The sequence below is a fragment of the Fomitopsis serialis genome, assembly GCF_022376445.1.
Source record: "Fomitopsis serialis strain Sig1Antser10 chromosome Unknown B0H18scaffold_56, whole genome shotgun sequence".
NCBI classification, from domain to species: domain Eukaryota; kingdom Fungi; phylum Basidiomycota; class Agaricomycetes; order Polyporales; family Fomitopsidaceae; genus Fomitopsis; species Fomitopsis serialis.
The window spans coordinates 102,715-129,325 of NW_025955016.1; the positions used below are offsets into that span (position 1 = coordinate 102,715).

At 54.6% G+C, this 26,611-nt stretch overlaps 11 protein-coding genes across 11 annotated transcripts; 9 read left to right on the forward strand and 2 right to left on the reverse strand.

Annotated features, from left to right (window-relative positions):
• Positions 1–1,006: 1,006 nt before the first annotated feature.
• Positions 1,007–4,068, forward strand: B0H18DRAFT_1121099 (uncharacterized protein; the record flags this gene model as incomplete). The annotated part of the gene is made up of 5 exons (XM_048034269.1): positions 1,007–1,421; positions 1,470–2,210; positions 2,344–3,576; positions 3,683–3,789; positions 4,042–4,068. 5 exons carry the CDS (start codon positions 1,007–1,009, stop codon positions 4,066–4,068), a joined length of 2,523 nt encoding a protein of 840 aa, XP_047891123.1.
• A 4,092-nt stretch (positions 4,069–8,160) lies between these two features.
• B0H18DRAFT_820645 (uncharacterized protein) lies at positions 8,161–9,270 on the forward strand (the record flags this gene model as incomplete). The annotated part of the gene is made up of 1 exon (XM_048039298.1): positions 8,161–9,270. A coding segment is annotated over one exon (1,110 nt), but the record flags the coding sequence as incomplete, so codon positions are not given.
• A 220-nt stretch (positions 9,271–9,490) lies between these two features.
• B0H18DRAFT_1019039 (HCP-like protein) lies at positions 9,491–13,114 on the reverse strand (the record flags this gene model as incomplete). The annotated part of the gene is made up of 11 exons (XM_048029418.1): positions 9,491–9,864; positions 9,924–10,138; positions 10,186–10,354; positions 10,413–10,699; positions 10,751–11,092; positions 11,142–11,646; positions 11,701–11,903; positions 11,953–12,250; positions 12,502–12,863; positions 12,919–12,960; positions 13,015–13,114. 11 exons carry the CDS (start codon positions 13,109–13,111, stop codon positions 9,574–9,576), a joined length of 2,811 nt encoding a protein of 936 aa, XP_047891125.1. The 3' UTR covers positions 9,491–9,573.
• A 289-nt stretch (positions 13,115–13,403) lies between these two features.
• On the forward strand, positions 13,404–14,504 carry B0H18DRAFT_1121102 (uncharacterized protein; the record flags this gene model as incomplete). Its single annotated transcript, XM_048034271.1, has 4 exons — positions 13,404–13,607; positions 13,676–13,808; positions 13,865–14,013; positions 14,076–14,504. The coding sequence occupies 4 exons, from the start codon at positions 13,404–13,406 to the stop codon at positions 14,502–14,504; spliced, it is 915 nt and encodes a 304-aa protein (XP_047891126.1).
• Positions 14,505–15,153: 649 nt separating this feature from the next.
• On the forward strand, positions 15,154–16,280 carry B0H18DRAFT_879643 (uncharacterized protein; the record flags this gene model as incomplete). The annotated part of the gene is made up of 2 exons (XM_048040710.1): positions 15,154–15,470; positions 15,524–16,280. 2 exons carry the CDS (start codon positions 15,154–15,156, stop codon positions 16,278–16,280), a joined length of 1,074 nt encoding a protein of 357 aa, XP_047891127.1.
• A 168-nt stretch (positions 16,281–16,448) lies between these two features.
• Positions 16,449–17,964, forward strand: B0H18DRAFT_1019051 (uncharacterized protein). Its single transcript, XM_048029419.1, has 3 exons — positions 16,449–16,843; positions 16,899–17,612; positions 17,668–17,964. Exons 1-2 carry the CDS (start codon positions 16,569–16,571, stop codon positions 17,599–17,601), a joined length of 978 nt encoding a protein of 325 aa, XP_047891128.1. The 5' UTR covers positions 16,449–16,568; the 3' UTR covers positions 17,602–17,612; positions 17,668–17,964.
• A 278-nt stretch (positions 17,965–18,242) lies between these two features.
• Positions 18,243–18,887, forward strand: B0H18DRAFT_846023 (uncharacterized protein; the record flags this gene model as incomplete). Its single annotated transcript, XM_048039555.1, has 2 exons — positions 18,243–18,460; positions 18,521–18,887. Coding segments are annotated over 2 exons (585 nt in total), but the record flags the coding sequence as incomplete, so codon positions are not given.
• A 1,872-nt stretch (positions 18,888–20,759) lies between these two features.
• B0H18DRAFT_527019 (uncharacterized protein) lies at positions 20,760–21,824 on the forward strand. Its single transcript, XM_048038467.1, has 3 exons — positions 20,760–20,817; positions 20,869–21,013; positions 21,065–21,824. The coding sequence occupies exons 1-3, from the start codon at positions 20,798–20,800 to the stop codon at positions 21,734–21,736; spliced, it is 837 nt and encodes a 278-aa protein (XP_047891130.1). The 5' UTR covers positions 20,760–20,797; the 3' UTR covers positions 21,737–21,824.
• Positions 21,584–22,585, forward strand: B0H18DRAFT_1019059 (uncharacterized protein). The gene is made up of 3 exons (XM_048029420.1): positions 21,584–21,679; positions 21,737–22,020; positions 22,068–22,585. Exons 2-3 carry the CDS (start codon positions 21,800–21,802, stop codon positions 22,480–22,482), a joined length of 636 nt encoding a protein of 211 aa, XP_047891131.1. The 5' UTR covers positions 21,584–21,679; positions 21,737–21,799; the 3' UTR covers positions 22,483–22,585.
• Positions 22,575–23,021, reverse strand: B0H18DRAFT_833061 (uncharacterized protein; the record flags this gene model as incomplete). Its single annotated transcript, XM_048039421.1, has 1 exon — positions 22,575–23,021. A coding segment is annotated over one exon (447 nt), but the record flags the coding sequence as incomplete, so codon positions are not given.
• A 2,503-nt stretch (positions 23,022–25,524) lies between these two features.
• On the forward strand, positions 25,525–26,457 carry B0H18DRAFT_879634 (uncharacterized protein; the record flags this gene model as incomplete). Its single annotated transcript, XM_048040709.1, has 1 exon — positions 25,525–26,457. One exon carries the CDS (start codon positions 25,525–25,527, stop codon positions 26,455–26,457), a length of 933 nt encoding a protein of 310 aa, XP_047891133.1.
• Between the last annotated feature and the right edge of the window lie 154 nt (positions 26,458–26,611).

Genomic DNA, 26,611 nt, shown 5'->3' on the forward strand with positions numbered 1-26,611 from the left:
CAAGGAGTATGCGGAGATCAATTGCCGTAACCTCGAGCAACGTAGTCAACATCCCCCTCGTTACTGTATACTAATACGCTCGACCGATCACTTGCCACATGGAGCGCCCCTCCCTTTCTTAATAAAACCAGCGCGCAACCAGGAACCAACCCCACCAATACCGCTGAAACCGCAAACCCAGAAATGATGCCGCAACGCGCACCGCACCAGGCGTCAGGCAGTAATACAATCGCTGCCCTTCTGGCCAAGTAGGCAGTCAACGAACAACCTTCCTGCCCAACAAACGAAGCACAACCTGATGAAGAGCCGAAGCTCGCGGAGGCAAATTAAGATCCGCGACCCAACTGATCTCAAGATCAGACGAATTTGCACCGCCATCCCTCTAGATTAGCCGAACCGACATGCGCACCAGACCCTGACATAGAAGCCCTAAACGTGGGACAACAATGGCGCTTAAGCCACACAATCCCCGCAGACAGGAAGCCGCGTCCATTTCAGGACACCTGTCAAAGTATCTCTTGCAAATTCGACTACTCAGCGCCAAATGCGCCCGGACTCCTCGCAGCACCGTCCTCAGGACTCGAACCCATCTAAACACTGGGCCACAACCCTTTGAACTGGCCTGCTATGCTCGACATACCGACATCTGTCGAAACCGTCACGCCCGCAAACAAAAAACGCACGCGAGGACCTCACCGTTACGCCCACCCGCAAACGAGACACCGACTCGCTGCCCAACACTCAACCGCATCCGCTCCACTCGCCATGTCGTACGCCCGATGACAAGCGCGTGAAGAATACGGGACAAATTGCGACCTGCGACAACTACGATGGTGAGATAGCAATTCAAGAACATCAGGCCGAGTGCAAACGGCAACGCACAGCCCAGAGCAGAAATCCCATCGACAGCATTACATCATCCAAGGCCATGAGGATAAAAGGATCCCTGGAGGCTGCGCTCTCAGCACCCAATAGATAACCTGCTTCCCGCTCATACTCGCCCAGCATGCACCAGAACAAACCCACCTCAGCCAACGATGGGACCAGCTCGCCTCCGCGTATCGTCAGGACCAGCTCGCCGCCCGGCGGTCGCCAGACATCGCTTCCCGCTCGCTCCCCTCCCTCGCGCCTCACCGGAGCTAGCGCCGCTGCCTCCCCCGCTGGCAACCCGTGGGTCTCTCCCCGTGCTATCTCTCCTGTGGAACGCACCGGGCTCTCTTATGCGGCTGTGGCGGCAAGGCCTCCTTCGCCTCCGATCTCGATCGCCAACCAAGGCTCGCCCACCGTACACGCAGATCCCGAAGCCGGTAACGCAGTCGAAGCCACGAACAATGCGCAACCCGCCGAAGTCGTCAATGGGCCCGCGCCAGTAGAGGAATCAGCGGGAGGAAAAAGTAACGACGTCGCAGCCGTCGTCAAAAGTGAGCTCACTCCTCTCTACAACGCTCGGCCCTAACTTTCTGCGCCAGCTGAAGAAGTAGAGACTGTCCTGGACACCTCCCGCACGAGGTCCGGAAAGAAGTTGACGGCCTCTAAGCAAAAAGCGAAGAAACAACGCGCCAAAAAAAACGCTGCCGTCGCTGGGAAACCAAAGATGACCGTCGGTGAGAGCCACCCGACCGCTTCCTCCTCTGTCGTTGCTACCCCTACCGCCGTTCTCGACGCGTCTATCACCACCGTCCCACCAACCGTAACGACGCGAGCGGTCAGCGACACGCGCAAGCGTCGACGCGTCTCCACTGACGTCGACGGCCCGTCCGCGCAAACCGATGCCGTCCCACGCGTCCAGGACCCGGTGGTCGCTCTGACACCACACGCTGCCCCCACCCAACACGCAACGACAATGGCAATCTCTATCTCGTCGTCCTCCAGCGTCGAGGAACTGCAGGACCCACCAGCGCTGACGACGTCTGACATTGAAATGGACGACGTTGCAATACCTGACCCCGATGAGATGGAACTCTCCACGGCGCATATACGTAGGTTCTACGGCCTACCACCCACATACACCGCTGATGCATATCGCCCTCGTCCTGTCCTCGCGGCTCCCGGATGCCTATCAGGACCCGGCGTTCCTGGCACCCCACCACGCGTTCGTCAAGCACCTGGCACCTCCTTCATGGTCCAGCGCTACCTGGACGAACAGGCGCAGCGAGAAGATAACCCCTACGTCCTAGTGCGAGAGGACTTCGCCGGTGGCAGCATAGAGGGTACGTCTCTAAATCACCACGTAGCAGATTCCGTCCCTCCTAACTACGTCCTCTTTCAAAAAAAAAAAAAAAAAAAAAAAAGACCTATATACGCCTGCTGCATCTCCGCGCCTGGCTCACAAACAAGTTCCAGTCGGCCCACCCCCCTCTCGAGAGCCATCCGCAGCGCTCATCATCGGCGACAGCACAAACCCGTTCATTGCCAGGCAAGGCGACGTCTCTCACCCTGCCCTCTACGTATCTGCGGTCGAGAAGGCCCTGCCCGCCTCACTCGGGATCGGCAAAGGGAAGGCCCCGCAACGCAACGCGACGGCAGGACCCTCGAACACGATACGCTCAGACGCCGCTGATGCCCAACCACTCCCTCCACCTACATACGTTCCGCCTCCGCGCCCAGTACACTATGCGCCCGGACCCTTCCCCAATTTCGCGACTGCGCCAATAACGCCGATCTTTCCTGCGCATCTCACTCCGCTCCACTTCCCTCCTGTCCCTCCTGCGGTGCCCGCCCCCTCTGTCGAACCTGCTTTCCCTGCCGGCCCTATCGCACCGCTCCCTCAAGCTCACGGCTTCTCTGCTCCTAGCATGATGACGCGAGCCCCGCCTGGCGGCTGGCTCCCGCTACAGGGGGACGATTTCTTCTGGCCGTACGGCAATATGGAACAGAGCCAGCTGGCCGTCTGGACAACGGACCCCAATCCGTGCGTTCTCCTGCATTTCCTCGCTCGCAGCGGGAACGACCCCGGAAACCACGGACGTGTCACCATGGCCCAAACAATCTTCCACAAAGTCTATGACATACGCACCGCGACGATCACGCAGCCTATCGCCGCTAATCCGCAGCCGCGTCCGAACGCCTACCCAACCTTCTACCGCGTAAGCAACATCACGATCCCGCAGCGCAACGCGCTACTCCGCGACCAATGGATCTCTACTACCGATGGCACCGTAGGAATCCTCGCAGCGCCTCATGAGCCCCCTACCTTCATGGGAGGATGGCGCTTCCCAGGTCGTCTTGTTATAGGCGAACCATCGGACGAAGGCATCGCACAGGGCTTCCTCGCCGGCTTCGAATCCCCCAACCTCGCATCGCTCATCACGACGCTCCTCATCGCTGACATCAGTTCTGGGGGAAGATGGCGCCACTTATCTGTCGACGATGCACGCCACCTCGTTCTCCAATCCATACGTGTCAGGCAAATCCGTCTACGGGAAGGCATCGACGAGGAACCGATTGCGCTACTGTACGTTGAGTCTCCCACCGCCGACGCTGCGGAATGGGTCAACTTCCGGAGGCAAGTGCGCGAACAAGTCTACGGCGGCGCTTATGCAGGACCTCCGGAGCTCATCACCGACTGCTTCTTCTGTATGTACTGCCACTCCTCGGATCACCCAACAGCCGCTTGCACCCTACCTTCCACTCCAGGATGGCACGGCCCGTCCCTAGCGGACGCTCGCGAAGCTCTCACCAGGGACCGACGTGCCCAAGGCAACGAGCAAAACGGAAGAGGCGGCCGCGGCGGCCGTGGAGGACGAGGAGGCAGGGCGCGGGGTAACGGCTCTCGTGGACGTCGTAATGGTATGAACTAACCGGACATTGTATATGCCGGGCCGCTCTCAGTGTACCCACGATTTGAATAACATGTACTATCGCATCCAAATATACGTTGATCCTCATATCCTTTACCACTCGAACATGAGCAAACAAGAACGTCCATATTCAATTTTAATAATAAAAAAACAGGAAAAGAGAACGGCTCTAAACGAACATTAAAAACTAACCACACAATACTCGGTAACGGAGCCCACATCTACTGACTGCCTAAAGCAGGACAGGAAAGCTCTGGAACCGATGTAGCGTTTCACTTACAGCGAGTGGGCACTGTTAGACTTGCCCCAGGCTGAGAAGCCGAAGCTGCCACGGCAGCGTGTCTCCTGAGGAAACCAGGAGTGTTTCCCGCACCCGACAGATCGTTGTAGTCGGAATGTGTAGCGCAACGGTCAACAATACGAATATAACAAACCATACGGACGATCTCACGACAACTGGCACCCCTCTCCTCCATCAGGGAGAGCCCAACGCGTCCCCCGCCCACGCTGGTCTCAATGATCAGATGGAGGAACACGGAGACGGGGCTGCCCCTGTGCACTCCCTAACACAACCGGTTGTAGGTCAAAGGCCCAGGGGCCGGAACTCAAGGGCTCAGCCCTCCACACCGGCAAGTAACACGCATGCGAAATCATCCGGTCGAAAGACGAAAGCAGGCATCCACATGTGTTCACTCAATATCAACGGACGAGGTGGCGTAACTGGCCCCCGAAACCAAAAATGGAACGAAATTAATCAGCTTTTAAGAGAGGACAAGATCGGAGTACTGTGCCTACAAGAAACACACTTAGATACATCAGACATCCAGAACATCGAAAATGTATACGGAAGAAGGATCACAATTCACAACTCCTGCTCACCCTCCGCAACAGCCTCCCAAGGTGTCGCCACAATCCTAAACCGCGAATTGGTTGATATCGCCAACACCCAATTCACAGAGATCATCCCCGGAAGAGCGACACTGCTCCGCATGCATTGGCATGCAGACAAATATCTCAAGATTATGAACGTCTACGCTCCAAATCCACCTCAGGAAAACGCGTTGTTCTGGCAAGAACTGCAACAACTGTCAGAAAATGGACAGTACCGGAAACCGGACATACTAATCGGGGACTTCAATATCGTAGAGGAAGCAATTGACAGAATCCCGGCTAGGGAAGACCTACCCGCAGCAGTACAAAACCTACGAAGTCTGCTACGACACTTTGACCTGTTTGACGGATGGAGACTATCGGAACCCACGAAAAAAGACTTCTCATATCCACAACGAGGAAGCACATCCCGTTCACGTCTAGACAGAATCTACGTGACAAATGAGCTAGTAATGTCGTCACAAGAATGGTCCATAAAAACAACTGCAGTGCACACAGATCACAGACTAGTAAGCGCAGTCCTAAGCACACGAACAGCGCCGTATATAGGGAAAGGAAGATGGACCCTTCCCATACACCTACTCGACGATGAACAATTCAAGAAAGCTGCGGCTGAACTCGGTATGTCGACACTGAAACAAATGAAAACGGCCACTCACCTTGTCGACGACGAATTCCCCAGCCCGGTACAGCTCCTACACTCGCGCTTCAAGGATGACCTTAGAGATCTAGCACGTAGAACCCTGAGAGAGAAAATTCCTAAGATAAGAGCAGAAATCGGCCGCCTCTCATCACACCTAAAAGACATAGAAAGCCACCCCAGCTTCTCAACATCGGCAGCAATGCAAGGCGATTCAGCAATCATACATAACAGAATAGTTGAACTCGAACGGAAACGACACTCAACAGCAAAACTCACCACCACGGCTCGGTATGTAATCAACGCAGAGCGAGTCACCAAGTACTGGTCGGCGATAAACAGAGAAAGAAAACCGAGGGACCTTCTATACCTCTTGCAAACTCCCCACTCGAACCCTCCAACTTATGAAAGAAGGTCAGACAAAATGGCAGAGCTAACCAAAACGTATCATGAACAAATACAACACCTTGACGTCCCCGGGTTCTCCACGAGCCACCAGGAGGAAGCAATGCTCTCAGTACTGAGCAATCTCGACTCCAACCTCGACTACATGGACCTAGAAGTCCTCTCGTCAGACATCGAAACGGACGAGGTGCAAAACGCGCTTCGACTCGCCCAAACTGGCCGGGCAACAGGCCTGGATGGTATACCTTACGAGTTCTGGGCCACCTACATGCGAAACTCAGGAGAAGGCGCTTTCAACAGCCTAGAATATCTTCAAACAGTCTACGGGGATATCGAAATGAACGGGGTGAACCCAGCTGGCGGTTCGCGGATGGATGGCTATGCCCTCTATACAAGAAAGGTGATCGTCGTGACATAAGTAATTATAGACCCATCACCTTATTAAACACAGACTACAAAATATACACGAGAATACTCACCTCTCGCCTCAATCAAGTTGCCGGGAAACTCATCCACCCCGACCAAGCGGGCTTCATGCCTGGAAGGCACATTGAAGACCAAACACAAACTTGCCGTGTCCTAGTCGACTACGCAGAAACCTTGGAAGAAGACGGCGTCATCATTGCGCTCGATCAAGAAAAGGCCTACGACAAGATTGACCACACATACCTATGGCGCACACTAGAGGCTTTCCACCTCCCAAGGCGCTTCATCAACAAAATAAAAGCATTATACAAACACGCACGTACCAAAGCCATAGTAAACGGCGAAGCAAGTTCCTTCTTTGATGTAATCAGAGGCGTCCGACAAGGCGATCCACTCTCCTGCCTCCTGTTCGACATCGCAATTGAGCCCCTAGCGACGGCCCTCCGACGCTCGTCGCTAAAAGGATTCTGCATACCGGGTACTGCAAGCAAATTGATAACAAAATTGTTCGCGGACGACACGTCCACCTTCCTGTCCAAACGCGACCACTGGGCCGACCTCTGGCAGATACTCGAATTGTGGTGCACTGCATCGCGCGCGAAATTCAATAACGGCAAGACTGAAATTGTACCTGTAGGGACAGAAGCTTACCGGGAAGCTGTAATCAGGACGCGTCTGATAGACCCGGATGACCCGTCCACGGACCGTATACCGCAACACATACGAATCGCTCCTGACGGAGAGCCAATCCGAGTTCTAGGTGCCTGGATAGGAAACAAGATTGATCAAGTCAGCGTATGGACACCCGCACTCACGAAAATAAGAAACTTCCTTGATAGATGGGGAAAGTGTAGGCCTTCCATGATTGGAAAACGGCACATAGTACAAATGGGGCCCGGCGGGATTTCGCAATACCTAACAGTAGTACAGGGGATGCCTAAATCAATTGAAACAGAACTAACCAAATTGATACGCACCTTTATATGGGGCAACAACAGCACCCCACCAATAAACCTAGCAACCCTACACCGACCCATTAAAGACGGCGGCCTCGGGCTCCTAGACATCGAATCCCGAAACGAGGCAATTAACTTGATGTGGCTCAAACGCTATCTGAACCTAAGCCCTAGCCGACCCACCTGGGCCTTCGCGATGGACGCCATCATTAACCAGTATGCCACAAAGGACGCTGGTGAAATAAGACCTAAAGCACAGATAAATACCTTCCTGCAGAGCTGGCACCCACCGCTCAAAGGAAAATCATCACTGCCACAGTATATCAAAACCATGCTATCAACTGCGAAAAAGTATGGCGCTCACCTAGAAGCACTGAAAGTTGACGCATCGCTAAAAAAACAACTCCCAGTATGGTACCACATCGGGGCGACCAAAGCCTTACGCAAGCTGAACAATACGAAAATCAGTGACTGCCTACGTGACAACCACAATGTCACAACCATCGCAGACTTACTACACTCCACTGAATCAACATGTGGATCAAACCCGCCACAACAGAGACGGAGCTGGGGCAATGATGACTGTGAGTGCCCCGAATGCATTGCGGCAATCCAAAATGGATGCAAACATCCGGAGAAGTGCAGGCTAGCCGCTTTCCGTATACTAAGCGAAATTCTACCCAAGTGGAACCCACTCTCTGTGGAGTATACGGACGGTCTCACACTGACAACACGACGATCCCTTCGCAATGACGAAGCAAAAACGGAAAAAGGGGACACCCTCACCTTCAACCCCTCCATCACAGCCCGCGGCGGCATAGCAGAAATGTTCCGCATCTTCGTTGAACCCAGCACGATGCGAGACCCACCATCGCATCGTAAACGCCCCGGCCTAGTAGTCCACCAGGAATCCACGATCGTCTACATCTTTCAGACTTTGCCAGATAATGCAGCGAGAGAAGACAATATGCCTGAAGGAAAACATATGGTTTTCTTCGGTGAGCATGACCAGAGGAACGCACTTATAACTGAGTCAATAGACCCGGACACTCACTCACCGGCCCCAGGGGAGATAGTCGCTGCCATATATGCGGTTGCCCACACCCCGATTGATGCCCCCCTCCGTATCCTAAGCACTAACGACGTACTCACATCCACAATGATTACCAAGACCCCAATTTGGGAGGACAATGGCTGGATAAATGTATCCCCAGCGACTCATATCCGTGCCCTCCTCAATCGGCTCAGACAGCGCTGCGCACCCACGTCTCTAGGGAAGATTATAAAACCTGATGACTGGAAAACATTGGAAAAAGCGAGACAGACCTTCTCCCCAAATCAACCGCAGCTTTGGCCCACCGCTCCTCCCCCCTCCCTCATTCGAGACAAACGCTTCGACGTTACAGGAGCCAAACTACTCACCCTCACGCAAGCTTCAGCATACAAAGGAATCATCTCGTGGAAGTGCACTCCACCGAGACAAAAGGCTACCGCAAACCTGGGAGCAATCCATGAACTAACACCGCCCGGAAACTGCATGACAAACAAGACGATATGGATGAGCGCTCGCCACAAAGATTTCAGTCGGTCCTTTGCGATCTTCTTATGGAAGTGCGTCCATGGGGCCCTAAAATGCGGCAGCTACTGGCTTAACATCCCTGGTTTCGAGGATCGTGCGCGATGCAGTTTCTGCGGACAAACGGAATCAGTGGAACACATCCTTTTCGAATGCCCGGCAACAGGACAAAGAGAAATATGGCAAATAATCGCTGCATTGTGGCGAAAAAAGGGCCTACCTTGGTCCACACTAACCATGATCGACATCCTCGCCCTAGGGTTAAAAGAATGGACGAACGAGAAGAGCAAATTTCGACCTGGAGCGACGAGGCTATGGAAAATAATGATCTCAGAGGCGGCTCACCTAGTATGGAAGCTGCGGTGTGATAGAGTCATCGGACACCAAGACGAAAGAGATTGGGAACATAGTGCCATATACGTACGCTGCAAGCTAGCATACATTCTAAATAGTCGCCTCTCCATTGATGTGGAAGCCACCAGAAAGCGCTACGGAGATCGAGCCTTATCGCGGGACCTTGTCCTCGCCACGTGGAACGCCGTCATCTATGATGAACTAGCGCTCCCGGAAGACTGGACGAAGTGCAAAGGTTTTTTAGTGGGTAGTTCCCCGATTCTACGCATCGAGATCGATCCGGGGTGATGAGTCCCACACTGGCTATTAAGCCGTGCGTAAACTGCATTTTTTTCCGTGGATTGCACTTACGGGTAACACCGTACGCAAGCTGGGCGACCGGGGTGGACCAATTGTCTGTTGCCGGCACCTGAAAAAGCCCTCCAAAAAAAAAAAAAAAAAAAAGAATGCCTCCAATTCGATATCGATACAGACAACGATGTCGTACAATCCACGAGAAATCCACATAAACCCTTGGTTGTACCATCACAGCAACGGAGCTTGCCAGTCTACTGGAGGCGCCTGCTGCGCGGGAAGTGCTTGCCCACCATTTCCTGGCTGTGCTTGTTGCTGTTGGGCTTCTCTCCGGATGCGGTCCAGATAGCGCCCCCGGACGTACAATAAGACGGACACCAGGATGCATACTACAACGAGCAGCATGGTCTCAGCGAAGTCGTCGTCCTCGTCGTCCCGTTTGCGAGTAGTGGCGTCGAAGTAGTCTTCAGGCCCGAAATCGCCCTCGCGATCGGCCTCGGCCTGTCTGCGTTCTCTCGCCCACTGGGAGAGACGCTAGTTATCAGGGTGCGGATCGCGATATGAGGGCCGGGAACACGCACCTTCACCGGATCATCGTCGTCCTGGCGCACACGATCAACGTTCTGACCATTCTTCTTCCGCTTGTTGAACTCTTCACGGGCCTTCCCAATGTACCACGGTCCGTCCTCGTACTCATCGATCTCGCCAACGGGCTCCCCGGCTGCTGCCTGCGTGTTGTCTGTCTCCTCGCCACCCTCGACGGTTCGTCCTTGTGGTGGTGGAAGACGAGAACGGCCTGCGGCTGTCAGCGCAACCTAGCGTAGATGGATAGACATGGCTTACTGCTCTCCTCATCGTCTTCGCCCCATATGCTCAGTCCGCCGGACCGCCCAGTGAGAGTCCGCCAGAGGCTCCGCGCATGCAACTTCAACAGCGAGATCGAGACAGGGACCGAAGCTTCGCTGTTGGTCTCCAATGCCAAATCGTAGTGACGCTTCGCCAAGTGGAAGTCCTGCACATTCACATCATCAGCAATTCAGAGGTTCGGTGACACTCCTGTTGACACATACCTGAGGGACTCCGATACCGTTCTCATACATCCACCCAAGATTCCACATCGCCAGCGCGCTCATCTGGGTATCGGCCGCGGACTGATAGTAACCCGCCGCTTTCTCCCAGCGCACCTTTTCGGGCTCATCCGCGACACCCAGTCCGTGGTAGTAGTAGTCGCCCACCTTGACCAGAGAGTCGACGTTGCGTTGCGCGGCAGATCGGATCCACTGTGTAAGAGCGAGTCGCGCAGTATCGTTGGAAGGCGAGGTCGGCGCGAATCTCGTGAAACGCAAGATGCTCCTGTCTGTAACACTGATCAGGTATGGGTTGACAGGCGAGGCAGCTTCCTGCGTACCTTGGTCGAGCACATACGCAAGATTATTCTGCGCGACTTCGTTCCCGCGCTCAGCAGCGATCCACCACCTCAGCATCGCCATCTCATGACCCCTCTCCGTGCCAAGCTCCCATAGCTCTGCCGCCTCGTCGAGAAGGTCTTCGTCCCACACGCCGCGCTCCGTAACGACCTTGAAGAATGACACAGCGACAGAGCACGAGCTCCCCGCGATGTGCGGTGTGATCATGTTGTTCCGCGCCTGCGCTGCCTGAATCTCCGCGAGGTAGTGGTACGCCTCGAACGGAGACCCCTGGCGCATCGCTGTCTCGAAGTAGGCCGCGGCCACTTTCACGTCGCCGCGCTCTGCCGGGCGTTAGTCTCCTGATGTTCGCAAGAGCGGTATTCCACCCACCATAGTACATCTTGCCGAGGTTGACCGCGGCCTCCGCGAGCTCCTGCCCAGCCGCGATCGTGAAATGGTTCATCGCCTTCTTCGCATCCTTCTTCCCCTCCACCAGCCCATCCCTCCAGATGATGCCCAGCCCATTATGGCTCTCCTTCTCGTTGAAGTCCGCCCCGCGCTCGAACCACATCCGTGCCGTCGCCGCGTCCGCCTGTACGCCCTCCCCGCGCAGGTACATCCGGCCGAGGTAGCCTGCTGCGAGCGCTCCGTACGCGGCGAGCGTCGGGTTCTCCTCACGAATCGTCGCAGAGGAGGTGTCACGCCCGTGGTCGCGCGACCAGACTTGCCGAGCAATGCGCATGAAGTAGTAACGCGCGCGCGCAAAGTCCCGCGGGATGGCGCTGGCGCCTTCGCCCCCGGAAGCGATCCCACCGGGGAGGGCGTAGACGCTGCCTTGGTAGAAGATCTTGCCGAGCCGGAACGCAAAGTCCGTCTCACCGCGGTCTGCGTTGAACTGAGTGAATGTGGTCAGCAATCAAAGAAAGAATATGATCGACTCGCAGCGCACCAAGTAGTATTCCAGCAGGTCTTCCCATGTCTCGCCGGCTGCCTGGGCGCGCGCAGTCTTGATGACTGGCCTACCCGCCTGCAGACCCGTGGACGCCACGCTTGCACCGGGCCCGAAGACGCCACCGACGAGGTCAGACAGCTTCGGCGCTGCGAGAGGGAGCGTGCGGCCGCCGGGAGGGCCGGACAGGAACCGTGCCATCGCTGCCTGCATATCAGTATACGCACTGTACATCTCCGAGGCAGGACGCACTTTGTTCCGCCGCGTCCTCGTACCACGACAGCGAGTCCATGCAGTTCTCGGCTACGCCGACGCCCGCCCAGTACCGGTATCCGAGCGCCATTTGTGCACCTTTGTGTCCGCCGTGTGCTGCGAATGTCAGGTACAGTTGTGCCTTCGCCTGGTCTATGGGAACGACACCGTGGTACCCGGTCGAGTGGAAGAAACCTAACATCGCTTGTGAGGACGCGTTGCCCGTCAGCTGTGCGTGGGTCGAGTATGAGTGGTATCCCAGCCTGGGCTTTGATGGAAAGTAACTGTTGGGTGGAGACTGCAACGACCTGTCAGCTACGAATAGTAACCTCCAGCTGTTTCCAAACCGAGAGGCCCCTTCCCGAAGAAATGCACACAGGCGGAGGACGTCGGGTCCCTGCCTTTCGGCCTCAGCCACCCACCACCGTCTGGCTGGCCCTCAACGCTGCTGAATCTGATGAGGAACACAGAGACCGGCATACTCCACTTCTATGCGAGTCTTGGAAATAGGGCCTATCGAGTTGGATACAACTGTCATGGAGAACGTACCAAAGAGATCTGTGCCAATGTGTAAAGGGCGTCCGTGTGTCCGAGGTCAGCTGCATGCTGGAGAAGGTCAATGACTTTGACCGCCTTGCCATGGAGCTCCGTATCCTTCCTTCTTCCCCCGCCTAGTTCCTCCTTCACGTACCCTGTCAATGACGCGGGCAGCCATGGATGGTGAAGCAGCTTCATTGCTATTCGCATCGCGCTTGCAATCGGGCCGTGACCCTGAATGCTAGGAAATAATGACGAGAGCTGGAACCCATTGTTATTATGAGAGAGGTAGGGGCTCGAGTCCTCAGTCTGAGATGACGGTAACGCGGTCAAGGTGGAGAGCGTCGATATTGCTTGTTTGTATGCCCTGGAGGCTGCAAGGATTATCCTCAGCGAGCTACATCTCATGGTCATGATGCCACTACTCACCTTCCGCCGCTGGATCAGCTACTTGGATGCCCTCCTCAGCCTAAGTCAATGCATGAGATAGATACGTCCTAGACCGCCTTCAGACACGAACCTTGTTCGTAGTATCCACCGCGCAAGCGAATGCGGCGAGAGCTATGACACCAAAGGCAATCAAGCTTGCTTTGCGCGCGTTCTGGGAAGCCCTCTTCGCCATCCTAGAAAGGCCCGGCGTCGTGGAAGATGGTGAGCGTGGCGGAGAGAGAAGTAGTAGCCAGAGTGTGAACTTGGTTTGGACACGTACGCCAGACTAATATCTTATCAGATAACCTCGTTTTGGCCAAACCTCGATCAATTGGAAAGTAGTAAATTCTCAATATAATGCGCACGACCTCCTCAGACTCAGAGTCCTCTCCTACTACCCGTCGTCACTCCCATCCCAACTGCTACTTTTGGATCCATATCCGGTCTCTTCGTGATTCTAGTACGTATCGGATAAGACGTGGAAGATGGCACCAGTACGCACGAGAGGCGCGGGACCTGCCGTTGCATCAACCTCAAAGGCAAATGACCAGATAGAGAACAAGCAAAAGCGGGACCGCAAACACCAGCACCACCGGAAACATAAGGACTCTGAAGACTCGCCTGCAGGGCTACCAGGAGTGCAGAAGATCAAGTCAGCGCTGCGTCAGACGAGGAGATTACTTGCCAAGGTACCGTGCTCGTCCTATCTGCGCATGGAAGCGAATGCAGTCTAATAACGGGTCTGATGTTGTTGTAGGACAAGCTGGCCGCAGATGTGCGTACCAAGACGGAGCGGAGACTTAAAGCCCTGGAAGCAGACCTTGTGCAGGCTGAGCAGGCAAGGAAGGAACGGGCAATCGCACAACGGTACCATGCTGTCAAGTTCTTTGGTACGTTCTGTGATCATTTGCGACTGACGTGCTGTGCGCTGAGCTGTGCGAAATAGAAAGGCAGAAGGTGACCAGAAGGATACAACAAGTCAAACGGCAGCTCGCCAAAGACGAAAACAGCGAGGGAGAAAAGCTCAGGAAGAAGGAACGGAAACAGCTGCAGAAGAGGCTAGAAGAACTGCGTGTGGACCTCAATTACATCATTGTGAGTCTCCTCCCTCAGTAATGTCTCCCTATCACATACTCACAGGCACGCCGCTTCACCAGTACTATCCCAAGCTCAAGAAATACATATCGCTCTTCCCGCCCGAACTCCGCGCTTCACCTCACGCACACCCCGACCCATACCCTCATTTGTACTCCCGGTCTGATGCTCCGGGTGAGGACGCTAAAGCGGAGAACGAGACAGATGCGCAACGCGAGGAAGTTCGCGCGTGGGTACGCGAGCGGATGGCTGCTGGCGAGATGAGTGCGGAGCCCGAGGTCGAGCTGCGCGAGCGCGAGCGGCATAAGGACCGCCAAATGACGGCGCGTGATCGGCAACTTGACGAGGGATTGGACAAGGCTAAGGTGAAGGGGGAGCAGGATGCGAGGCCTGCCGTGTTGGAGGGAGACGAGTTCTTCGGGGACGATGGCGGAAGCGAGGAGAGTGGGGGTGGTGGTGATGGCGAGGATGAGGAGATGAACAGCGAGTGATGTTCATCATGAACTGGCTGATCTGCCCCCGTTTCCCATGAATCTTCCAGACTAGTGTGCTGAACGGTACATGCTTCGTGGTCTGGCTTGTTGAGCAGTTGGCCGTACTCCCAATGCAGCAGGGTGGATGCTAGCGTTCTTATTGACGTCTGGAGTACAACTGCAAACAGTCCCCTCAACAGCACTGCTGTCAATGCAAGTCGCGGTGCCAATGATGTCGGTGCTTGAGTGAGTCTTCGCAATGTTCACCGTCAGAGTGCCCTGACCCGTCCTCAACATGTAAGCCCCATATTACCAACCACCATTTCAAGTCGACCCTTGTCTTACTATTTTTACCTGCAGATCTATCGCCGCAGGGGAATTGAATTATAGTATCGCGGGGAAGCACTCTTAGTTGGGTGCGTCGTTCTACCGGCGACAACTGCGTCGTTGTTCAACCACTGACAGCCCAGCGGCATAACTACTGACGACCGTCACGGGGCCGTGGCAACAACTATACTCTAGATGCCTTGAGCAAACCTCGAGGCTCGCACAGCGCGAGATCCACAACCGAGAGAGACCTTACGCAGGCCCACGTACCAGCCAGGCTCATCGTCATTCTCCCAGTTCGCGGACACTCCTTATTCGAATCCCAAAGCTTCATTCATCAATGTCCGAGCCATCGACAGCGGGATCAGAGCCATCGAGCGCGGCCGTGGACGGACCGGCGCAGACACAGGAGGCCGCCGCGCTCGTACGCGATGAGGAGATATGGTTCTCGGACGGAAATGTGGTGCTCGAGGCGCAAGGACGCGTCTTCAGAGTCTACCAGGGGTTGCTTTCTCGCGACTCCGAGGTGTTTCGTGACCTGTTCACGATCCCCCAACCGTCGTCTGAAGAGACCTACGATGGATGCGCTGTCGTGCACCTTATGGACCATCCCGAAGAGCTGCGTCATCTCCTGAGAGTCATCTTCGACGGGAAGAGGTAGGCAGCATTTTGTGCGGAACCTAACATCCACTGACAGCGTCTCTCAACAGGTACTATCATTCCAACCACCAACTCGACTTCTCGATCGTTGCTGCCCTTGTCCGACTGTCCAACAAATATCAAGTCGACTACGTGCGCGATATTTACCTCTCAAGGATGACGTCGTGCTTTTGCACCGATCTCAAGACCTGGGACGCAGTACGCAGTAAACATGGCAGTTCTGTCATGAACTTCAGCGACAAAGACGCCATCGCTGCGGTCAATATCGTACGACTTACCGGAGCCAGCTCAATGCTGCCCAGCGCCATGTATCTCTGCTGCCAGCTTGACACGGAGTTGCTCCTTCAAGGTTCCCCTCGCCTCGACGGTACTCTCGAGTGCCTGAGCTTACAGGACCTCGCGGCATGCATTAATGCTCGCTCATCACTAGTCCGGGTAGCCATTTCCTCGTCCTTGGATGTGCTTGACCCTTCCAAGCCATCGCTGCAATGCGACAACATGCGATGCCGACGCACCGTCGAGTCCATGCGCCGCCGCATTCTGGATGGTGGCTCGCCGGCCCGGGGGCTTGCGCCTTCGGACGTCCTGATATCCGAAGTGCCGAACATCCGCAACGCGCAAAGGCTACACTTCACGGGTTCTGACCTGTGTCAAAACTGTGGGGACGTATTGTGTTCAGCTGAGCAGTGTAGGCGCAATCAGTTCTGGGAAGGTCTTCCGAAGCATCTGTCCGTCGGTATTGCGATACCAGCGGACTGGCCTCATGCCCAGAACCCTCCAAGTTCATCATATGTATCTTCCATCTAGCAGGTCATGTATACACCTGCATCCGGATTCAAATGGAGTGTAGCTCAGGCTCTCCGAGTCTCTGTCGCCGCTCAGCGCTCAGCTCTGGCGGATGTGCGATCACGGGATCGTGAATTATAACGAGCGTTATTACTATTAGGCTGAGGGCGCGACACGTAAGTTAGCTGCTGCGACCTACTTAGTGTGGACGTACCAAGTACTGCCAGGTATGTACGTACCAGCCAACCTCGCCACCGCTCTCCCTGTCCGCGGATACTCGTTGATCAACCCCCAAAGCATCGTCGCCTCATGTCCGATTCATCGACAGCCCAACCCGACATCGTCGCCTTCGTACGCGACGGGGAGATATGGCTTGCGGACGGCAATGTAGTGCTCGAGGCGCAGGGACATGCCTTCAAAGTGTATCAAGGACTACTGGCGCACAACTCAGAGGTGTTCCGTGACTTGTTCTCCCTTCCTCAGCCGACGTCTCCGGATGCGTACGACGGATGTCCTATCGTCCATCTCACAGACCATCCTGATGAACTGCGCCATCTTCTGCACGCCCTTTTCTTCGCCCAGAGGTTTGTGGCGTTTCGTGTGCCATTGATCATGCTGACAGTGCTCATCTCTCGACAGTCGTCACGGCGATGATGAGCGACTCGATTTCTCAATCGTCGCCTCCCTCATCCGCCTTTCCCATAAATACCAAATCGACCATATTCGCAATGCTTACCTCTCGCGGATGAGGTCTTGCTTCCCTACCAGCCTCGAAACTTGGGATGCTGTCAACCGTGATCTTGGCAGTCCCGTCATGGAGTTCTGCAGAAAAGACGCCATCACTGCAGTGAACGTCGCGCGGCTCACCGAGACCGACTCGATGCTGCCCAGCGCCCTGCTCACTTGCTGTCTGATGGAAACAGAGTGTATCCTAAATGGCGTCCGTCGCATTGACGGGACTCTGGACCGTCTCAGCCCGGCAAATATCATAATGTGCCTCGATGCCCGCCAAACCCTACTCCACAAAGCCTTCAGCACCAGAATGGAGATATTGCTTCCTCTTGCAGCATCGCCCCAATGCAACTTCGACCAGTGCCGTAGGATGTTACAAACCGTGCAAATGATGCATCTGCACACCAGACCAAAACATCTGGTTCGCGATGTCTTTTCATCGAGCGAGGGCCTCATCAGCCTCGTCCAGACTCATGAAGGAGTCTGTGCAGTTTGTGCAGATACATGGTACAAGGCGGAAGAGCAGGCACGTAGACAGCTTTGGATCGACCTCCCTCGGATCCTGGGTATAGGAGTGCCAGCAGGATGGCCTAGAGAATTACCGATGTGAGTTACGCCGATGTATGTCTATGACACAATAAACACAGAGCTTCACTGACGTTGCATGTACCCATAGCGTCACAGCCTGTAGCTTGGATCCATGTGGCGGTCATTGGCAGGCCAATGCCTTCTGTGTGACTCATGAGCGTCGCATCCGAAGCGGACTCTTGACAACAGGGTGTCTTGACCATTTGTTCTATAAGCAGCATTACGGTCCGTCGCGGCGAGTGAATGTATTGTCGTGTACGATTTTAGAGCGAGGTCGAAGCCTGAGCTCGTTGTCATTTGCTCCCTTTGGAACCCAGTACAGCAGTAGCAAATACATGTATATCATGCTCTCCCTTAGCATTCCCAGAAGTCCCAGTCTGTCCTGTGGCCAGTGTGAGTCCGGGCGGTCGTAGAAGGTAAATGCCCGATCACGGGATCGTGGAAGGCGCGTCGCGACGCGCGACGGGCGCCAGATGTTCCCGGCGCGCAGGTGAAACGGTGACGCCAACCGTTGTGCTCACCTCGTAAGTACTCATTCTTCACGATGCTTCCTGCAGAACCGCTGTGCTTTGTCTAATACTCGCTTGACTATATTGCTGCACGTAGCCGTTGGCTTTTCATTGTCAAGCGCACTGCAGAGAAATAGCCGCTGCGTTCGTACGCGACGAAGATATATGGTACCCGGACGGTGACGTTGTTCTCGAGGCACAGGGACACGTCTTCAAAGTATATCAAGGACTACTTGCTCTCAACTCTGACGTTTTTCGTGACTTGTTTGCGATCGCTCAACCGAAGGCTGTGGAGACGATTGACGGATGTCCTGTCGTCCATCTTCATGACCATCCCATAGAACTCCGTCATCTCCTCCAAGTACTTTTTGAGTGCGCGTCGTTTGATACTGTTTAGTGTATGCAGTGCTGAAGTGAAGGCCAACTTTACAGATACTATCCCTCCGACGAACAACTCGAGTTTGCGGTCGTTGCTGCCCTCATCCGACTGTCTCACAAATACCAGATCGAATGGGTGTGCGATGCCTACCTTTCGAGGATGAAGTCGTGTTTCTGTACCGACTTCAAGACATGGATCGCAGTATACAAGAACTCCGGCAATTCCTCGATGTACTTTTGCGGCACAGATGCCATCCAAGCAGTCAATATCGCGCGGCTTACCGGAACCGACTCCATGCTGCCCAGCGCCCTATTTATCTGCTGCCAGCTCGATCCTTATGATTTACTACACGGCTCCCCTCGGCCCGACGGTACCCTCGAACGTCTGCGCTCGCGAGATATCGTGCATTGTATCAATGCTCGCCAAGCGCTCCTTCAGGATATCATCACCGATCTCATGGAATCGCTGAACCCTTCTCACTCTTCGCTCGCACCAACCTTTAGGTGTAGCCATCAACCGGTGACTGAAGACTGTCGGAGCAACATCGACTTCATGCGTTCCTGCGTCCTGCATCAGTACTCACCGAAGTCTCTGCTTCGCATGGCCTTTCGATCATGCGAGCGCTTGATACGCAGATGTGCAGCCGATGCAGAACTGTGTCAAAGTTGCGAGGATGCTGTCTGCAAGGTTGAGGCCGAACAGAAAGCACCAAAGGCGCTCTGGGATTCACTTCCACGGATCCTGGCCGTAGAGAAGCCAGCGGACTGGCCCGAATATGACTCTGATTCCGATTCCGACTTGGAAGAGTTTTGTCTCCCTCATGATAGGTGCACGTGAGTAGATATACAAAGACACGACCAATAACACTGTACTGACCCGATTCGCCGTAGGGACTGGGACTCGGACCTGTCGCCATGAGAAGGTGCACGGCAAACCACAACTCGCACGAAATCATTAGGAGATAGCTGGCACTACGATGACCAAGGATATCATGGTGGTACGAATCTATGTGGCCAGGGTCCCGGTTCTGACAATACAACATGGGACCTCGCGTTCGAGTGTTCTGTGGCTGTCGGACATGCCCCAATCGTCGTCGGCAATGCATTGTTCCCATTATGGTTGTTGAGTGATTGTTACACTCATTCATCAGTCCCTGCAGTTGGGTTGTGCTATCAGTCTCCTCAGTTGCGAAGGCATAACAAGTTCAGTGCTGCTCACTTCAGCAGTCCCTGCCGCACAGTTCAAGTTGGGATGATGTGGCCACTCTATTGAAGTCAGGAACGGACTAGCGGCCCGGGGACGCCGTCAGTGGCTTCGGTGAGCGTTTCGATTTCGACCGGGCGACAGTGGGGCCGCTCAATTCTCAGATGTAAGAAGTATGAGCGAAAGTAAGACGCGAGACGGCCGTAAGCGCGCGACCGGACATCAATCCGAGGCTGCGGACCGCGCCACGGACTCGCTTGGCGTTCCAGAACCGGCCGTCTCCCTCGCGCAAAAGACGGAAAATGGCCCTCGTAAACCCCACGGAAAATACTGTAAACCCGAGCGTTGTGGCGCCGAGCTTGCGCGATATTTACTTGCCTTCCGTGTATTATGCCTGTGCTTACTCAGGGCGCCGACAACCGCCCGTATGATGCGTGGGAAACTCAGCCACAACCCGCCGAATTCGGTGTAAGCCTGCCTATGCAGGTAGTAAAGTGAGATGGGGGGACCCACTGTAAGGCGTAAAACTGTCGGGAATGCACTATGGGCATGCAGCCATAGTGTATTCTCGACAGCTTATATACTTTGAATGCACGGTGAGCGCAGGATGGGCGGAAGCCACTGGGACCGGGCGTGGGAAAGTCAGCCACTTGGGCCGAACATTGCTGCAGTGGTGCTCTAGTGCAAGCTCTGTTGGCGTGGGGTTGCTGAAAGTAGTTATACGTACTCTGGAGAGGTATAGGACACCATATAATCAACTATTATTGCTTAGAGAATGATCCCCCTTTCTCAATGCAGGGCAAACTTTGAGTATCCCTGGACATTCGTAAGCGCCGGCACTGTGGCGCGTGTGCCGGTCACTGCAATTGCTATACCTGCTGCAAAAGGGTTTGCCCACACAATTCTTTCAGGCAAAGCTTTGTGTTATAGGCCAAGGAAGCTATTTCCCGCAGCTCGCTGCTTATTCTTCAACGCTGAGTGCACAAAGTGAGTTAAGCGTGCGCACTCACAAGTCACATATTTGGACAGTTTCTCACGCTACATCGCGCCAGCGCGCGGCCCTCGCGCGCGACGTTTGTACCAACAATTAAGACTTTCTAGCTACGTGAGGAGTGCTAATAGATGGGATGGATGGGGTAGACTTGGAGTGAGTACCATCATCTCCATCCCATTGTAACTAAACCAAGCTGTCTTGTAGATTCTTCGGGGACAACATCCCAGATCAAGCATCTCTGCGAGATTTCAATCATTTCTTCGAGTTGTTCGCTCGCGAGGGAAATGTAGTGCCGTTTGAAGGAGGTCATGAGGTCGGAGAAGAGATAATAGGGCAGGCATCAGACGTGGTGAGTATCTGATCCCTGTATTGTTATTCTATCTAAATGTACCTGCCACAGTTACAGGGCAACTTCGACACCGAGGTTGTGCGTGTACCACCGAGCCCTGAGCAGCTTCCACCGGATGGAAGGCTGGCCGACATCATGAACGTCTGGGACGACTTGCCATTACCTCCACCATCTGCAGTGTCTCGCGACGAGATGCATATGGCGCTTCCTTCGCAGGATGTCGTCGCAGATCGACACCGCCTATATCCTGCCATTCCACGCGCTCCTACGGTGCCGGTGCAAGCCGTGCAGAACCCTGCAATGCAGCCACCAAAAGCTTCCCAGCCATCTGCAAAGAAGCGTCAACTGTCTGTTGACGCTTCCACGTCGGATGACGACGTAGTCTTCGTCGGTGCTGCTGGGCCGGTGCTGGGCTCAAACCGGAAGGAGAACGAAGGCTCCCAGGCGTCTTCGGTGAAACGGAAGAAAGCCAGAGTGAGCGAGGAGGCGAGGGTGAAGGTGAAGTCTGAGAAGGAAGTCGTCGTACTTGAAGAGGGTGTAGACCGGGCGAAGCATCGCTGGGAGAGGAAGGAGGTACAAGCCCTGGTCGATGCCACTCTCGGTGTGGACGTCTCGGACGAGTTATTCCAGCGCCTCGTGGCGAAGAACAAGAAGGCTTGGGAAAAGGTCAGTGATATAGTTCTTGGGCTGTCTGATGCTGATGCGAAGCCCGTTGTGGTGTAGGTGTCGGCAAACGCACTGAAGGGCACACGCACCTGGGAGGCATGTCGTGAACGCTTCTTCGGGATGCGAGCGCTGTACCCAGCAGTGCAGGCCTATGTCGACTTCACTGGCGGAGAAGGTGATGCCGATATCGATGAAGACGAACGCTTCAGCAACGAGTACATCCAGGCTCGCATCAATCGGATGAAGGAGACGAAGAAACATGCAGAGTCGGGCAAGAAGCTGAGTAAGAAGCTGATCTGTGACTGGTTACAGTCCGACTGGCTCGACATGTGCAAGCAGCGGTATGTTTGATCAGTTATCTGTACTCTCTTTGGCTAATGTACTCTAGATTTGGGCGGAACCCTGCAGTCCAGCGTGACATCCATTTCCGGGATGGCCGTGTCTCGCCACCTCCCGCACAGCTTCGTGATGCTGAGTCCGAGTCTGACTCGGACATCCCTCAAGAGGTAGCTGCACCTGCAGTGGCGAAGAAGGCGGTGATCCCACGCGAGAAAGGTGTTCCTGAGCCTGCACATGCTCCGAAGAAGTCTTCCCTTCCTGCAGCTGATTCATTGATGAAGTCGTTCGAGTCTATCAGTAGGTTTGTTGATACCCAGACGAGTTCCATGGACATGCAGCGCAAGAAGGCAGCGTATGATGCTGCTGTTGCCATTCTTAATAATCCAACGTCTCCTGAGCACGTCAAAGAGCGTGCAAAGGAGGCGATAGCAAGATATACCGAATATGTTTTTGACCTTATCTAGACGCTTCTGACATAGCATAGCCTATCGCTACGTTCGTTACCTTTACACTACAAGTACATTTTGATTGTTGATCAATCACATTTAATGGTTGTCTATTCGGGCGGGAACAACACATTGAAAAGCTCTTCCCTCATCTGATGCCCCAGTTCCCTGAGATCATCGCCAGGCTGTTCCTCTGCAGGTCCTCCCACATTCCCCATCTCTTCATCATCCAGGATCCCTGCACGTGCAAGCTCAATAGCTGCATCAACTTCAGGATCGCGCCAATCAAACCACGGGATAGCTTCAGGGTGATCGTCGTTGTCGATACAGAAGTTGTGGATAGACATGAGAGCTTCGACCGTGCGGTATGCATTGGCTATCTCTGAGGGTGTCCCTAGGATTTTTAGTCCAGGAAACCGACCTTTCAGAATGCCAAATGCTTGTTCAACCCGTACACGGATAGAAGATACCAGTTTGTTGAACATTCTCATGCGAGCGAGGCGTGCAGGTGATGCTCGGCTGCATTCAGGTTCGGTGAATGGCCGAAGAATGTATGGTGAAGATGCAAAGCCTATCAAAAGACAAAAAGGAGCTGAATATGCAGGAGCAAGCAAATTGCATTGGAACATACCTTTGTCCGCCAATACATACTCACCACGTGCAAAATATTCATCACGGTGTTCCCATAAATAGGATCTTGGCCACAGCGTGACATCAGGCACTGATCCAGGCCAACCAAGGTCAAACATGATGAAACGACGGAGATGGTCAACAATTGCTAAGACGTTGATCTATATCTTGGTCAGTATATGTGCGTAATTCAAGGACATAGATACGCACTGCAGGGAACTTCTTGCGACAAAAGAAAGTTGAACCAGAGTTACGAGGGGGCTCAGTGAGCTGTATAAGCGTCCCATCGAGCATGCCCACACAGCCATTGAGACGACTCCGGGCATACACCCAAGCCTTTGTTGACGTGCGATCTCCCCACTTCACCCAATCCTGCCCCATTACCCTTAATGCATACGTGACCCGTTCACAATACTTATGCACTGTACCGAACCCAATGCCCATGTCATGTGCTGTTGTGAGGGCATCTGTGCCACGTCTCCCATATCGAATAAGGAAGCAGCCCAACTGATAGCGAACAGGCCGCTGTGGCTTCCGCCCACGAGACCGGAAGATGTCACATGTTTCGAGTCGGGAAACAAGCCGCTCAAAGGTTTGACGGCCCATACTGAAGATTCACAGCTCACCTCATCAATTCCTATGACTATGCGAAAGCATAATGTGCAGAGCTTACCGGAAGTGGTGGCGGAACCATCGATCAGGATATGAGAGTGCGATGGTGAATGACTGAGGACACTTGGCAAATTGATTGTATGGTCCACGGGTGTTGGCGTCAAGCATTGAAGAGAATCCAATGAGATTCATGCCTGCAAAGAGTAGAATATTGGTTGTAGCTCGGAGATCATCGGGTAGAGGGTCGAAAACTTGATAATTCGGCAGTGTGAGATGAGGGAGAAACAGGCCTAAGAAGATGTAGATGAATGCTGCTTGCTGTAGCAGTTCCTGTGCATGTTTCTTGGACTGGAGTACTAGCCTACCAGCAGTTGGCATCTTGCAGTCAGTGACAATGTCGAGGAAACGGACTCGGAGGGCGTGCGCTGGCGCGATGTAGCGTGAGAAACTGTCCAAATATGTGACTTGTGAGTGCGCACGCTTAACTCACTTTGTGCACTCAGCGTTGAAGAATAAGCAGCGAGCTGCGGGAAATAGCTTCCTTGGCCTATAACACAAAGCTTTGCCTGAAAGAATTGTGTGGGCAAACCCTTTTGCAGCAGGTATAGCAATTGCAGTGACCGGCACACGCGCCACAGTGCCGGCGCTTACGAATGTCCAGGGATACTCAAAGTTTGCCCTGCATTGAGAAAGGGGGATCATTCTCTAAGCAATAATAGTTGATTATATGGTGTCCTATACCTCTCCAGAGTACGTATAACTACTTTCAGCAACCCCACGCCAACAGAGCTTGCACTAGAGCACCACTGCAGCAATGTTCGGCCCAAGTGGCTGACTTTCCCACGCCCGGTCCCAGTGGCTTCCGCCCATCCTGCGCTCACCGTGCATTCAAAGTATATAAGCTGTCGAGAATACACTATGGCTGCATGCCCATAGTGCATTCCCGACAGTTTTACGCCTTACAGTGGGTCCCCCCATCTCACTTTACTACCTGCATAGGCAGGCTTACACCGAATTCGGCGGGTTGTGGCTGAGTTTCCCACGCATCATACGGGCGGTTGTCGGCGCCCTGAGTAAGCACAGGCATAATACACGGAAGGCAAGTAAATATCGCGCAAGCTCGGCGCCACAACGCTCGGGTTTACAGTATTTTCCGTGGGGTTTACGAGGGCCATTTTCCGTCTTTTGCGCGAGGGAGACGGCCGGTTCTGGAACGCCAAGCGAGTCCGTGGCGCGGTCCGCAGCCTCGGATTGATGTCCGGTCGCGCGCTTACGGCCGTCTCGCGTCTTACTTTCGCTCATACTTCTTACATCTGAGAATTGAGCGGCCCCAGTAGTAGACGGTGTCAGGTAGGTCTCGATCGTTGCATACAAGCGGCGGAATCCTCGTGTCCGATATCCGCTTCCGAACACGCTTTATGGGCCACAGGAGCGGATCAGGTGTGCACTTCGTCGGCGACGGAGAAGGCATGGAATTCGCGAGACCTCCATCCGAGAGTTCTGGAGCCTCGCATATCCGACGCGGCGAGGAGAGTATATAAGGCAGTTCATCGCTTTCATGGGGTTCCACCAACAACGAGGCGAGAAGCTCAGAGGACCCTTCCCGCGCTATAAGCACCGGCACCGCCCTTCCTCGTGCAGATAGCATTGTTGGTGCCACGATCCTCGTGTTCAACGAGCATATAAAGCAACTTCGCATACTTCACAGTCATTTATCAGTTCGTATCAATCTCTTGAGTCTGGCACTCGGTCCTATCCCAACTCACCGCACTCTCTAGACGTTCGCACCTTTCTTTCATTGATATTCCTCGCGCCATCATGGCCACTGCGGTCCAAACACCACACTTGACCATACCAGTAACAGGACCCTCCATCGGGATCTACCCGACGAGTCCACTCGCAAAGTTCCCACCGCCAGCGCCGACGCTCCGCAGGCCGCTCCGCGAGCGCTGCGGGTTCACTGCAGAACTCAGCCTGACGATCAAGACATCCTTCGGGCAGCAACAGGCATGCGCGGGGCCGTGGTCGCCCAAGGGCCACATCCAACCACACCGCAGCCACCTCCCGCGCAGGCGGAAGGCGCAGGTGAAGCGCCTTGTGCTGTACGACAACTTCCACGATGACGACGAGCCCGAGCAAGCCCAGTCGGCGCCCACACCCGGGGCCTTCGTGCCGCCACTCAGACCCAACGAACCGTGCCTCCAGGAAGTCGTCCCCGGGCTTTTCGCCGCGTTCAAGACGGAAACAGCGCACGAAGGCTACACGCACGTCGTCGATGTGTGCCACCCGCTGCCGGGGTACGATGCAGGGGCCACTGAACAAGCCTACGAGGGGCGCGTGCACCGGCTGCGTCTCGTCCTCCCGGAGGCGTCGACAGAAGAGTCTGGGCGTGCTGGACTCGCGCTCACCGAGGCGCAGTTGCGCGCTGCGCGAGACTTCCTTGCGGAGACGCTCCCCTACGGTACCGCGTCGCAGTCGTCTGCCGCCACTCGTCCTGCAGCTACAGTGGGAGATAAGCAGGGCGTGCGCATCCTGATCTCCACGCCCCCGCGGCGGCCGACGGACGCCATGTCCATCGTGGGCTGCTACCTCGCCTTCGCGTCAGGGAAGAGCGTCGACACCGCCCTCCGCTGCATCGACGACGAGCCCGAGTTCTTGAGCGTCTGGAAGGGCGAGGTGTCGGAGGACGAGGTGGCGCGCATCGAGCGCGTCGCCAGGATGTGGTCGTGGCTGTCGCGCATCAGGCGGTAGAGGGATCAGGACGCAGAACTCACCCAGACGAGGGACTCTTGCATTCGAGCACCTGGAGTGCGTTGGAACATCAGCATGTATCATTCATCCCCGCACTGTATAATAGCACGACGAGCAGTATTTATGATATCGTATATATTCTTATTGCATTTCA